General features: G+C 37.9%; 2 protein-coding genes across 2 annotated transcripts in view; one reads left to right on the top strand and one right to left on the bottom strand.

The window, feature by feature from the left end:
- Positions 1 to 8148: 8148 nt before the first annotated feature.
- On the bottom strand, positions 8149 to 8994 carry LOC129716714 (uncharacterized). Its single transcript, XM_055666548.1, has 2 exons — positions 8901 to 8994; positions 8149 to 8807 (listed from the first exon to the last, which is right to left on the bottom strand). The coding sequence occupies exons 1-2, from the start codon at positions 8926 to 8928 to the stop codon at positions 8149 to 8151; spliced, it is 687 nt and encodes a 228-aa protein (XP_055522523.1). The 5' UTR covers positions 8929 to 8994.
- Positions 8995 to 10018: 1024 nt separating this feature from the next.
- Positions 10019 to 15022, top strand: part of LOC129719076 (E3 ubiquitin-protein ligase Ubr3) — a 101623-nt gene continuing 96619 nt past the window's right edge. Inside the window, exon 1 of the mRNA XM_055670465.1 lies at positions 10019 to 10875. The gene's annotated coding sequence lies outside the window, so the exon portion shown is untranslated. The remainder of the gene's footprint in view (positions 10876 to 15022) is intronic.

Below are 15022 nucleotides of genomic sequence, written 5' to 3'. Positions count from 1 at the left end.
AAGTTTAATAATCGAAGTACGCTAGCATGATTATTACTTAAAGCTTATGAAATTTATTATTTTACGTATAAACAAACCAAAATATTTTGTGAAATGACAATGAATGCAAAACCTGTTTGCGATGAATATTTCTTCGATTAACTGAAAGGTATCAGTTATAACAATACTCATCACAAAAAATGCTTTTTTTCCTTGGTTCAAATTGACAGTCGATGACAGCTCATTCTGGTTCATTTTGACACTTACACAGCTTCGTATCCGTTTCTCCCTCCCAGGTATAGACCTTTAGACGTACGAATATGTTAGTGCCACTAGTTGGGGAAAATATTTATAAATAGCTGTTTTGTTTGCAATGCTATGTTTTTAGCAGCTGGACAAACATTCAGTTGAACACTCATTATTGCCCCTTGCATGACTATTTAGACTTCTGTGATAATCATTCATTGCCCAATTTCTTATTTCGCTCTATCAATTTGACACCTCAGTAGCGCAGTGGCGGTTTGTTTGTGTTTATTGCTTGTTTCATTTATCATTTGCAACATTAAGTATATATTTATGGGCAGCTTTAGTTGAAAATTAGGTTGAATATTGAAACAAAACTAAAGCCTGTAGTACACTCTTTGTCTAATGGTCAAATATTTGACCTTCTGACATAATGGTCAAATTTATTTGACATCATGGTTGTTGTTTGCCCGTGTTCGCCCCATGTTAAAATTGGAGAGTGACAAACAAATATCTCTGACCAAATTTTTATCTGTCAAAAAGTGCCAAATATTTAACGCTTGGTCAAAAAGTGTAATACAGGCTTAAGTGTTACATGATTGATTGGGTGATACTGAGTCCCGATACATTCTCGATTGTCATTGTATCGATACCAGACCTCACGGTTTCAAGTATACTTTATTAATATATATACACGCTCGGCCGTTTTTACTCTAAATTGGGTAAATTTTGACTCAATTTCGTTAAAAGTGGATCTACCCTGAACAGAGTAACCATGTAGTTACTCATTTTTGAGTAGCATAGATAAATGTCAAAAACTGAGTACTACTTACTCATTTGAAAAGAAGCATGAATTAGCCAAACTGAGTAACTGTTACTCAGTTTCGTTAATTTGACTTCCCTACGCAAAAGAAAACATTAGGAAATTCGGAAATTAAAATTTGAAAACAACATAAGAAAAATCGTTAAAATGTTGTAGATTTATTTCCCATCAAGTTACCTAATTATTAATATTTTATATTATTACCATCTTTCGGATTGCTTCGCGTAAAAAAGCTACAACTCGGTACAAGTATCATGGAGACAAAGCCCAGCATTAGGGAGAGCCCAAATGTGGATAAATCAGCGCTGTGTTAATTCAAGATTGCTTCCATCCGAGCTTCCATCGTATAAGGAACGAATTCCTTCTGGTATTATGACTGTAAGGGCTGTTCCCACCAACAACCTAGCACCAAACATATACACATTTTTAGTTTTTCCTCTAACAGCATCACGATTAAAAGTATACTTCCAGCTATACAGGAACCAACTAGTATTACAAAAAGAATTAGCATTACCGTCTCATCCATGATTTAAGAATATGGATCTGACCACTCAAATAGCTTGATCGATATCTTACGAAATCAATGTAACAAAAATAGAAGTTATTCGAACAAGCGGACGTGTCCGATGTTTTTATGCACTCATTCTTCGCGTTTCATTCCCTCACAACTGCAGCACACATTTATTTGACTTGTGGCTCATATATATCAAAGAGCGGATTATATTTTATTGTAAACTATTCGTTGCAGTACTTTCAAAACTAAATCCATGTACGAATAAGTCACAAAAACACAAAAAAATACGAAAACTGGGTGAAAGTTACTCAGTTTCGTTAATCAATATTACTCAATTTTTGACATTTTGAATCAAAATACGAAAGTGAGTACTTTCTAACCAATTTAGAGTAAAATTGAACGAGCGTGTAGGTATCAAGCACTGACCATTGCTGGAGTGATTTCTTATTAACCTACCGTGGTAGCAGCCATGATAGAGATTTTTTTTGTCTATATAATAAAATGTTTCTGTCAAGCGTTTCGATATCGCTCGTGTGCGAGATTCGACTGTGATAATCGTGTATTTCGAGGTAGTCCAATTTGGTGTAAAAGTCGCAATATATGTTTTAAACTTGTTTCTGAATAAATTTTCTCATTAGTGATCAGAACTCAGAAGGCGCTAAATATAATTGACCAAAAATGGTGAAAAAGTGATAAAAGCCGAAGCAACGAGATGCGATGATTTACAGGTTGGAAGAAACAAAAGCAACTTTACGCGGGTTTACACGTTTACTAGTTTGAAGTATTGTAATCGTGCCGTGAAAAGATACAGATTGAATTAGACTCAATAATTGAACTTTTTGTGACAATTTCTGTTTTTTTTTTTGAGAATAGTTATTGTCATGGGCGCAACTACGGGGGAGCTAAGGAGGGCTACAGCCCCCCCCTAGCAAGTTTTAAGCCCCCCCCCCTAGAATTTCCCAGAGAATAATTGTAGTCAATATAAATACATCCCATACTTCCTATCAGAGCATCAAAATCAACACAAATTGAGAAGTCATCATTCATTGGCTGAGAACTAGAACTGTGCCCAGGATCGATTCTCAAACCTAGCTCTCTTACTCACCTCACTAATAAGACGAGTGCCGTGGTGGCTCGTGCTGTATAAAGGAGTTGTTGCCATGCTGCTCGGTTTTGGCCATCGCGCACGCTGCGCCCCCTAGTCCACAGGGTTGCTAAAGAGAAGTGATTTCACAGGATCATCGTCCGGCAACCTTACGACGCGACCGGGCCACCGCAACCTATTGACTTTCGCCAGGTGTGCAACGGGGTTCTCTCCAAGCAGCGCGTGCAGCTCATGGTTCATGCACTTTTGCCATTATCCGTCGTCTGTCTGTACTCCACAATAGATAGTCCGCAGCACCTTCTGTTCGAAAACTCCAAGAGCGTTGAGGCCAGAAGCGTTGATGTATCGATTCCGTAGAGAAATACCGGTCGTATCAGCTACATCGTCAACTTTTCACTTTGTCGCACTAGACTCGATCGAAGTGGTCATGCCAATACCCCCACCACAATTGGTGTGTAAGTTTGCATGTCTGAGAAAAAAGAGCCGTCGATGAGAACATGGTCAATTTGGTTTGTTGTACGTTGGTCAGGTGATCTCCAGGTGGTTTCGTGGATGTCTTTTTGGGGAAAGCAGGTTCTTCGGACTGCCAGTCTGCGGGAAGCTGCGAAGTTGACGCATCCCTGGCCGTTGTCGTTCGTGACGGTGTGCAGGCTGTGCGGGCTAATCACCGGCTTATATATGTTTTCCTCACCGACGCTCAGTTTATGTCCCCAATGACGATCTTGATGTCTCTACGCGAGCAGCTATCGTAGAGTTTCCCCAGCTGTGCGTAGAACGTTCCATTCTCTATATCGAGATGTCCTTCGAGAGGGCAGTAGGCATTAAGGATGGTGTAGTTGTAGGACCGGCCTTTTATTCTCAACAAACACAACGTGTCGCTGAACGCCTGCCACTTGATCGCACGACTCTGCATCCTGCCCAGCACTATAAAAACGGTACCCAGCTCATTGTTTGTGCCGCCCTGCGGCCAAAAATTCGCCGTACCTTCTCTCCTTTTCGGTAAAGCTCCTGGAGCGCAACGATGCCGAACTGGTGAAGTTCTAGCTGATCCAGCAGGATCCGGTCGGCATCCGAGCCGTTAAGCGATCTACTGTTACATGTACCGTGCTTCTAATCGTCGGCCTTATTTCGTCACTAGATCATTGCGGGTAATTCCGGTTCGTTTTCAGTTCTTGATTGTTCGTAGTATGTTTATTTTAGCATGCTGCTTTACTAGGGCTGCGATACCTAGTCTCGCGACGGGGCCGCCGTCTTGGGTGTAGAGGCGAGACACCGCATTTCATAGTTCACCGTCCACTTTGGATCAGTCGCTGTTTGAGCCGCCCCCATCCTGAAAAAAACAGACGCTCAGACAAGCTGCTCTCCAAGGAGAACAACTACCGCTTCCCTGTCAGCATACGACCAAGTTCCCACCGGTTCCCCAATCTTCTCATGGTTGCTCGTATTCCAGTCGGTTCCACGTGGAGTTAAGAATATGGCATTATGCCTTGGACCACACTGGGATCTATTTTATGCCGACTAGCACGGGTGTACTGCTGGTACGCACTGCCCAGCCGTTTACCAAACCTAGTTCGCCTTAATATCGAATCAGTGTCAGCTGAAAGAGATGGTCAAGATATTCAAAACATCTTCGGAGATTTATTCCCGATTGAAGTGATTTTGTCTCCTGTTACGAAACTACTTTATGCGTTTTTAAAAAGGCGCATTGTAACTCTTTTTCCTATTTTTTTAAATGAAGTGTATGAAAACTAGCCCCCCCCCCTAGAAATTTTCCTTAGTTGCGCCCATGGTTATTGTAATGAATTAATGATATCACAATAATGTTAAGTTTATACATGTGAGAAAACCACAAGGAATATTTTCTTTCGTCGCATCAATAACGTGCTCTTTTTATAATAAGTTGTTTATTGATAACATTATACTGCCATAGATTTGCTGTCCTGTCGCTTTGCACGTTGTACTATTGTACGGGAAATGCTCAATCGAAACAAAATGATTTTTTTTTATAATTTTCTCTTTCAACGAATAAATGAATTATCAAGTAACTCACAAAATGTTAGCCATTTCCTTCTAATCTCCGCATTCTTTGGAAACCGGAGTAAACTTGTTTGTTTCTTTGTCCTTCGCCAATTGCTGTTACATTTGTTATAAACGCACTTCATTTTCACATCAAATGTTTACTTTCAAAGAAGTCATATGCAACATGAATTATATCCAGTGGTGTCAGGATTTTAATGTGAAAAAGTGGGTTGCCAGTTGCATGGTTCCCCACTCCGCCAGACTAGTAAAATACAGTGACTATAGTGTAAAGTTGCTTTTGTTCACATCCCTGTCACGAACGTCATCCCCATACATTTCGTTTGAAGCCCCTTTTCTCTGGCTCTCTGGCTTGATTATACGTCAAAAGGCTGCCAGTGCTTGCGAAACAGCCGATTAAGCACCCTCCATGCCAGATCAACTGTTGCTGCAAGTGGTGTGAAGAAACGCAGAAAGCGAAAAACGATTGTTTTGTTTTGAACGTTTCATGGATTTTGTGCAGGACATAAATGGTCACGTTCAAACATGTTTCAACATGTTCCGGATAACCCTACATTCAATATAGTTAGCACGCAAAAAATCCGCACAGTAACACATGTGGCACAATGAACGGAGCTTATGACCATATTTCCAACAGTGGCGCCATCATCATCGGCGGCGGCTTCAGGAAACTGTTGCCATGACATCGGTCTGCTTTTGTTTCCTCCAAACTGTAAATCATCGCATCTCGTTGCATCGACTTTTATCACTTTTTACCATTTTTGGTGGATTATGTTCAGCAGCTTCTTCCGATTTCTGATCACGAATGAAAACATTTATTCAGAAACAAGTTTAAAACACATAATGAGTGTTCAACAGAATATTTGTCCAGCTGCTAAAAACATAGCATTGCAAACAAAGCAGCTATTTGTAAATATTTTCCTCAACTAATGGCACTAACAAATTCGTACGTAAAACGGTCTAGACGGAACATGGATACTCCACGTAAATGAAAAAAAAACTTTAAGGAGTGGGAATTTCCGACGCAAAGTTCGGGTATATGTAAGCATGAAACTTTCCGAAATACCTTTCAGTAGGCATTACGTAATTTGTCTTAGATCTCTACGAGTTTGCTTTGATTTTAAGGTGGAAGTGTGTTGAACCCAAAATGGCCGACTTCGAGCCACCACGTGGTCGACTTCCCGAGTCTAGTGGCACTGAAAATTCGTAGCCGACCATGTGGTTTGATATGTCGCAAGCCAGGTTTCAGAACCATTGTGCTTATGGTCAGGTTCACCGAGGCACCCGATTTTTGCTTTATTAATCTCGGTAAGAGTGGAAAACTTGACTGTAGACCGTGCTCATAGCGGTTATCAGGAATTTTAAATGATACGCCGATAATTCTTGATTCTTCCGGAAAGTTTCATGTTTGAGAACTAAACATTCGTACACATTGTTATCATTTTTCGGATGGCAGCACCGTACAGTCGTTCACATGGATACTGAAAAAATTGTTTCACCTTTCAGCAGTCATGTCTTGGCCTTGTCGTCAGTTGATTTTGACGTTAAGTATGCATCATATTACCTTTTGCTCACGCGCAGCGACAATCATGTCCGATGGATTCTGCAAGAGTCAGCTATCTTGTTCTAGTCATCTTTGGTGGAGTCATTTCTCGCGTAATTTTTCAAATAGACCAATCTAACATTCGCATCGAACTGAGAGAATCAACTTTGAAAGTTTTCTCTCAATATTTTAAATCCTATTTGAGAACGAAACAGTATTCATTCAAGTGGATATTGTTAAACGGTACCTTAAACTAATGTTCAACGTTACTATCTTGCAGATTCTAATTTTATTTGAAAATAAATGAATTTTTAGCAAAAATAAACTATGCAACGTTTTGCTTTTTCAGAGGTAAATACGTCGTTTTCATAAGTCATAATGTCAGGTAGCGCTTTACATGCGTCTGAGCGTAACGGTATGTAATTAGCTGGTGTGTTATTTACGTCAAAATGTTGTGTCATATTGAAAATCATGATGTCATATACGTCATTATAATTACATCGTTCAATCAATGTCGTTCGAATTTTCGGATGCATGCAAGCCCCATCAAGTGCCCGGAATGCCCCTGGCGCGTGTGCAGCACACAGCAAGGATCGTCCGTATGCGTGCGAAATTTGTGGACTGGCTTTCGTGCGGGAGCAAACGCCTTTGGAGCATCGGCTGAAACTTTCGGATATTCTGACCAATTCGTAAAAGTTGTTCGCATGATTATATAACTGAGGTGAATTGGTTTTAATTTCTTTTTATGAGATGCCGTCACTGTACTAAAAAGTTTAAATATTGTGTATGTTTCTCGAAGCACGGGCGGACGTACAGCAAGGAGATGCAAACAACACGAGCCGAAGACGGCCACCAACTGAATAATGAACTTAAGAAGGAATTGACCGATAATGTTAAGTGAAATTTGGATTTAACACAAACGGTCTTTATCGGTATTTTGCCTAACGCTACTAAGTAAGGTTTTTTTCAATAAATGCAACGTGTTTTAAGATAGAACTGCTGTATTGTGTGAATACAATTATATTTATACCTAACATGTTTCAAAGATTCTTTATGCTAAGCACCCTCGAATTATCCGTGAATTTTCTGCAATCTACTACAAAGAATTTTGTTATAATACCATTCAGAACTGTTCGAATGATTTTATTTTTTCCATGAACGGTAGATCATTAACTTCCACACCTACTTGTATTTATAAATTAGTTAACAAAAAATTGGTCGTTGAAATTAACTTACGTCGAGTAAAACATCAAGCGAACGCATAGGACTCATGTTTTGTTTAGAACGAACGAATGGCAAAATCATTGACGGTATCCTGCATTTAAAGACGGCGTTTTCATTTTAAGGAATATGCTTAAGAAATAAAGTAAAAAAGGAAAGTTATTTTTATTTATATGATGCATTTAGTTCAATAAGTGTACCAATTGAAAAATGCAAACTATAAACACAGAGAGCAAGCAGATGGAAATTAATTTTCCAATACATTGGGACTACGTGCATGTTATCAAAATGAAGTATTTTTACTTAGACTTAAATTGAAGGCGTTTTGTCTGCTATTTCATTAAACATTTCGATGCCTATGTGCAGAGTGCAGACTAGCAAACAATGTAAACAATCGGCGCGAAGTTAATGAATAACTTGCTCTCGAAATAGCAGCTTTTTGCAATGCTAAATTGTTTACGACAATATCGTAAAACGGGAATAAACGTAAAACTCGTGATCTGGAACGACGACGATATCTGGAAACAGACAGAAAAAAATCAATTCGAGCGGTTCATCAATGATAAACACTGTTTGAATTTTTACGTTTCGGCAAGGGATATATAATTACCTTCATTTTAACCATTCAGTATTCAGCTATCGGTTCGCCATCACTTTCCGGCGGATCCATATCGTTTTCAAAATTATCTATTTGATTTGTCTTTTTCTTTTCTGCCACGTTTGGCTGGTACTAGCGTCTTTAGGAATGTTTGATAATAGCTCTTGTTTTTTATATACGGTAATAATGCTTTCAAGTCTGCCAATTTTGCATCCGGTAGAATGATGGGCCCTTCTTCAATGTTGTGAAGTTCAATTAAATCAATCCCAATCGGCATTGGATCTGCACAAGAGATGATATTTGTTCGTTCAAATGAAGTTTCTCCCACATCATGTTTGAACAAAACAATTCCAGGGCTGCTCGTCGAATAGCGGAAAACCATTATATCAGTTAACTCAATTGGTTCCTCAGCCTCATTCTTCTTCGGTAGAATATATCGGACGGACAAATCCTTCGGTAAGTTACTACCAAGCTCATCGGATTGTGCAGCATGGAAATACTCACTGGAAATGTCGAAAAACGGAAACCGTTTTACAATGCCCGAATTTGATGTTGATCCAAAGGGGAAGGTTGTGTACATCACATTAGCTCCGGTGTGCACAAATGACGATTCCGGTTGCTTGGCATACTGGTGATCATTGCACCTTTTTCGATTTCTCGACTTTCTTACATCCAATTCGAAACTCCGTTCACTTGTCGGATCACTATTCGGCAGACATTTCTTTTCCATTTGGGTGGCTGCATCTAGTTAACAATAATAAATGTCAATAAATTACTATTAACTTTATTCTTGTAAAGATACTGAAAGACAAAACAAACTACCACAATAATACGTACCTAGAAGCATCTCCAACCCGGAAAACATTTCAGATTTTATTTTCTATTCTAACAACAAAATCCGATAGAAAGTATTAAAATTTTTCAGCAGCACACGAAATAGATCACGAGTAAAATCAAAATGGTGTAAGTGAATGATGTTTTTATTTTTATGATCGCCTCACTTTCGCCGAAATTATGAGAGCCTATCTGACATGACAGCTCATTTCACATATTCGTCGATATGCTAACAGAAGGGTGTAAGTTGAAAATTGCAGGTAGGGTTGTTCGGTCGTTTTGCCAAAATTATTTAAGAGTGTCGAAAAGTTCATTTTTGCCAGAATCATCAAGTTAGTGCCGAAATTACATCGTAGCTAATATTATAACATGAAAACCCGTTTATTTACATTTTGCGACTTACGCCGATTTGAAACATTACGCGAGATTGATATCTGTAGAATAATGAGTGAAAGTTCACTCATGAACGGGGTCTCGCCTAACACCGTGTAGTGTTCGGTGGATAACATGAATCAAAACGACTTATTCTATGAGTTATCCTAACGAGCGTGTACAGTACAACTGTCACGCAGAGTCTATGTTTATAATAAGAGTCCCGCAAAGATGAAACCAAAGGAACGAAATCAGTGTCAAACGAGGGTACCAATCGAGCAATGTAAATAAACGAGGTGATAATGTTAGGAGTGGATGAAAAGTGTTGTAATTGAGCGTAATAAAGAATATGTGTTTTTCCGAAGTTTTACTTACACATTTTAATCCAATATTAAACCTGTACACTGCTTTACTTAAATTTAACAAAACATCACCGGTGTAATCTTTCAAAACTGTGTACCTTGTGAAGAATTTCAAAATATGATATTCGCTTATGCATGGTGAAAAACAGAACTGTATAGTTCTTGGCAACAAACGGCAAAATAACTGTGTTGCCGAAACGATAGATTTTCTCTTCGCGCGACTCTATATACCCTATATACGCATAGACTCTGCTGTCACAATGTTGTCTTCGAAATCATCGCAATAGTCGCACATAACATGACTGGCAACTCTTCTAAATGCGTGAATTGCTGCAGGTGCAAGCAGGATAGCTAATTGGCTATTGGGTTTTCATTCTGTTTTCCCCGACGGAACCGTCATCTCGTCCGCGCGTTCAATTGCAGTTCAATTTACTTCAAAGTTCAGAGCAGTTTGAGACTTCAATCGAGATGTTTCGTTTTTCTATTAGTAATGTCGGTCGTGTTTATTCGTGAGTTTTTGCGTGTATCATAGCAAAGTGAATCGAACTACAGGAAGTACAGTGTAGCAGAAATATTTTTTCTACTCTCAAAAAGTACTAGCATACGTTCAAGTGCAGCCGTGGTGTTTTTTCGCGTGTTCCACCGATTGCAAGAATCTTGCCTAATTGGTGCGGTTCTCGAAAACAGTTCAGCTGAAAATTTGTTCTAGTGGTCTGTTGCTTGTTTTTGCACTGGCTGAGTGAAATCTCGAATCATGTCAAATATTCCTTTATTCAGATGGGAGCCATATTTTTTTTTTGAATTACATCTTATTTTTTCTCGTGAGTTAAAACCAAAAATGCCAGAGTGTGAAGAAATGTTGCTCCCTTTCTTTCGCACCCATTGAGTAACCCAAGTTCATCGTGCCGAAGAACCGCATCCGTCGATAGGTGTAGTATTGCGGAGCAAAAGCAAGAATCTGGTTAAAAAAGAAATCCGAAGTAGAGTGTGCTTTTTGTTCTACTGTCCGTTGTTGACCGAAGAAGAAGATCGAGAAGTGCCGTGGTTGCATGTGCGTGTGTATGCGCACTTACCGTGCATATAGAACGGCTTCAATGTGTGTTGGGCATTATATTCGGCTGCAAGGATGGAGAGAAAAGTTGGTGTATAAAAATACCGTCAGTGTGCGGTGTTGTGTACGGAATCCGAAACACCACGCGTATTGGCAAAAAATATAGAAAAGGAAATAATTTTAAAAACAATAGGTGAGAATAGGTTGATTTAGTAGATTTTGGCGTAGTGTAGGTACGCAAGGCAAAAATTCCACAGTTCTTCTCGTTTACATTTCTCCTCGCCTGAATGCAGTGCGAAATATATTTTTGAGGTAGTATTATTGCCCTCCTCTGATGAGATGTACCATCCTGCTGTCAACAAATAGGAGCTTGAAAATTCCTTTGTTTGCATGTAACATTTTTATTGAAAATGTTTTGAACCTCCTTTATATGGCCATGGCATAAATAAATTTTTATAACTTACATCCAATAATTCCAATCGTGAAACAATATACGCACACACATTTATTTGCACTGGTTGGACGTGGCAAAGTGCAGGACAAAGTGTACATCATAGTCCATAGAATGCGGAGGTGTTAGAGCACCTGTCTGTTTTGGCGCAGGTTTTCGTTTATAATTTTTGCTGAAGCTACGTTTTTAAGCAATGTACGTAAATCTTCAATTACCCTAAAAAATCCAAATACTTTTCTTATGATTCGATTTATAAGAAAAATCATTTCGAGATATTTCAAAAATAGTTTGTGTTTTTGAAAAATTATGCTGAACCTAGAACCTAGAACCCGAAAGTGAAAAGCTACTAAGTCAGATTTTTTCAAATTGCATCATTCAGAAAGTCAAGAATCAAAACAGATATTTTAAGGAATGTAACTTATAAGAAAATCAGAGTATTTGACTTTATTTTCTTAAAATGCTATAGCAACAGTTTTGCTCATACTACCTCTGAGTGATAAGTGTTTTTCATATAAGGTTTTCTCAGGAATACGATAAAATTTTCATATTTGAGATGAAAGTATACTCATTGAATAAAAAACGCAATATAATCTCAAGTGCATATGTAATATATCTGGCAAAACTGCCGCTTAAAATTAATATTTTTTTCAATTCCTTGCTTGATTTTCTTCAAATCGATTTCTAAAGTTCATATCGAACTAACATGTTTAGAGTAATAATAAAACTGCATAAAACCAAAAAATATGCATAAAACCAGACAAAATTTGACTTAATTTCATAAAAATGCTGTAACTCGATTTTCGCTCATGATTCCTCCGGGTCAGCGGTTCTCAACCTGGGGTACGCGTACCCCTGGGGGTAACCGAAAGCCTTCCCGTACCCCCTACGCGAAAGAAATATCAGTAATGGCGGACAAAGCATTTTTTTCTTGTAATACTTCATTTATCGTTCAATCTTGCTCTTAAAACATTATTGTAGCAATCAAACAAACCCTAGTTCAATTTGAAAGCTGAACTAGACAACCACAACATGATCTACCACTATTTTCTCCCACTCTGCGAGAACATTCCAAGCCACGGGGTACAATCGATATGAAAATAATCGCCAAGGGGTACGCGGACAAAAAAGGTTGAGAACCGCTGCTCCGGGTGCAAAGTGGTGTTTTTGGTGCAAAGTCTTCTCAGGAAATCGATACAGTAAATTTAAAATCAATTTAGTCGCTGTAAAAATGATAATAGGGGCCGTCCACATTCTACGAGACAAAAATCAACCGTGACATTGAAAAAACTTCCTCCTATTCTTTGGTCTACGAGGACATTTTCTTACAAAAAAAATCTAAATCGTTCGGTTCTGTGGATATACCACAGTGATTGGACATAGAAAATGTCAGCAAAAAATAACAATAATAAATTCAGATTCAGCTCAAAACCACCTAGACCAGAGAATCCTATCAAAATTGAGCCTAAAAGAGCTGAGAAACACACCAAAAGATCAGAAAAGTAATTGGTTTCGAAATAACAAGTAGCTAAAAACCAAAATGATCTCGAACGTTGTAGAAATTTTTCGTTAATTGGGCGTCCGGAAAAGGTCGCAAGCTACTACTCAAAATTAATCTAAAATTTACGCCAAAAAGGTAGAAAGAAAGCATACAAAAGATTATGCTAACAAACATCCCTAAAATCCAGAAATAGTTGAAAAGAAAATAATCTTGAGTTTGTTAATGTTAAGTGACTAAAACATATTAAGAAAAAAAAAACTAAAAATCTAAAAACGTATCGAAAGTAAGAAGAAATTAAAACTGAAAAGAAGTTATAAAAATTCCTCGTAACGGCGCGAACCTAGTCTAAACCAGAAGAAAGTTCTAATATTAGTTCAAAAAAGGAAACTACTTTTGAAATACAAACGAAAAGCCAGAAAATTTACATATCACAAATGAAGCCAACTGTCATTTCCAAAATATTCATACATATCAAACGCATTTCAAACTTTTACTCAAGAACCAGTATAACTCCGAATTCAACTGAACGAAAAATAGATTTCTATTTTCTCAAGTTTTGTTGAACCTATTATTTCAAGTTTTGTTAAAAATCTATTGTTTCAAGATTTGTTGAAAATAACCAAAAACGTTCAAAAGAATAGAAAAAATTCTATTCAAATGAAGCGGTCCTACAAACCCCCAAGCAAAATAATTAGGAGCACTCTAAAAGCTTACGAAAACAATATATAAAAAAAATTCCTTGAAAAAAAAAACTAAAAATTAACTTAAAATGCTTTAGAATTCTCCTGGAATCCATAGTAAAAAGATCTTAAATTTGATTCAAATTATTTAAGTAATTCTAACGAGAGGAAGAAACCAAAAAGAAACTAATTCAAATTCAGCCTAAAATGGTCAACCATAAATTTATTTCAAATTTACATTAGCTAACAGCTAAGTTGAAAGTGCCTCTAAGTAGTAACGAGAGAGTTAGTATAAGTTGAACAAACCTTTCCAAATACGAAAAGGTCACGAACAAAATGATTTCAAATTTATCTTATTTATATCTGTATAGTTTCTATTATTGGCCAATGGATGTTTTTGGTATTATTCATTTTTTGGAAACTATTTTGTGTCCACGTGGACATTGTTATTACCCCCTCCCACCACCCATGAGAAGGGTGTGGACATTAGTTGTCTACGTGTGGACTATTTCTTATGTTTAGATTCGTCGAAAATTTTTTTCCAAAAATAATTGTTTGTAGCCATAGTGAAAAGAAAATAAAGCTTTTCGACGAAAGGTATCCTTTTTATTCAAAAAGGAAGGTCACACGAAGCGAGGGGCGCTCTAATCGGGATTTTGCATAGCAAAATATGGAGCCAAATCTAAAAAGGTCGCCGGGGGAGCTCCGTAGCCGCAAGGTTACAGAGTCCGGTTTGGTAAGCGGGTGGTCGTGGGTTCGAATCTTAGTAGAATCAGGCCATTTGGTTGTCAAAGGACTTTAAGCATGGATTTATTCTCAGGCTCCCCACCACGTACCCTTCCTTCAATCTGGATTCTACAATACCCCTGTTGACTATCCTCCTAACAAACATCCCTATTATAATAAAACTGGTGTGAGTAACATATGAAAGTTCTCTCCAGGGAATTGTAACTAGGCGATATTGTTACGATGGACAGAGGCTCGGTATAGTAGAGCAGTAAGCTTGAAACGGAAAGGTAATTACACACAAGCACTGATATGGATGATAAGCGTATCACTTACTTCAATAGTGTTATTGATAATAATATGAAGTGCGGAGTACAGAAAACACCTGGGCAATATCACAATAGATCTAAGCTCTGGTCGCAGTGATGAGTCCACACAGAAAAAAAAGGTTGCCGACACATGTGTACTCCTTTTTTTGCACATTTAAGATGGAATGACCCACAATGATTATTATTTCGAAAAACTTTCAATCGCGTTTTTGTCGACTACTGAGTTTTCGACAAAAAATGAAAAATGAGCCTTGATGACAATTTGCAACACTGATTCTCAGCTATACTTAAAGCTGTTCAACCGTAAAAAAAACGGGCTAGGAAGGATGTGGCGTCTATACTCTGGGATGTAGGATAATTCATGCGATTTGGACAGATCGAGGAGTCATCCAGATGAAATTGTAAATATCTCTGTCAAATAGGTGATAAGGAGTGACATAACGTTTGTCTTACAAAAAAAGAACTTTTTTCGGATGGTGACAAACAAATAACTATGACAGATAATTGAGTTTGATAAATTTTCTATGCATATTTTCTTGCCATGGCGAACGAAAACATGTGGTTTTTGAGTTCTTTCTTCGTTTTATTTATCAATTTCTTCCCAGTTTTGGCGACAAAATTGTTGGAGTAAATCTTACGTTTCAGATTTGCCCAGA

The sequence above is a fragment of the Wyeomyia smithii genome, chromosome 1, assembly GCF_029784165.1.
Source record: "Wyeomyia smithii strain HCP4-BCI-WySm-NY-G18 chromosome 1, ASM2978416v1, whole genome shotgun sequence".
NCBI lineage: Eukaryota > Metazoa > Arthropoda > Insecta > Diptera > Culicidae > Wyeomyia > Wyeomyia smithii.
This window is presented reverse-complemented; position numbering and strand designations above follow the sequence as displayed.

Bases quoted from the DNA above. Each gene is read 5' to 3' on its own strand.
- LOC129716714 (XM_055666548.1), bottom strand. From the start codon at position 8,928: ATGTTTTCCGGGTTGGAGATGCTTCTAG. The intron at 8,808-8,900 runs GTACGTATTATT...ATTGTTAACTAG, and splicing joins CGGGTTGGAGATGCTTCTAG to ATGCAGCCACCCAAATGGAA.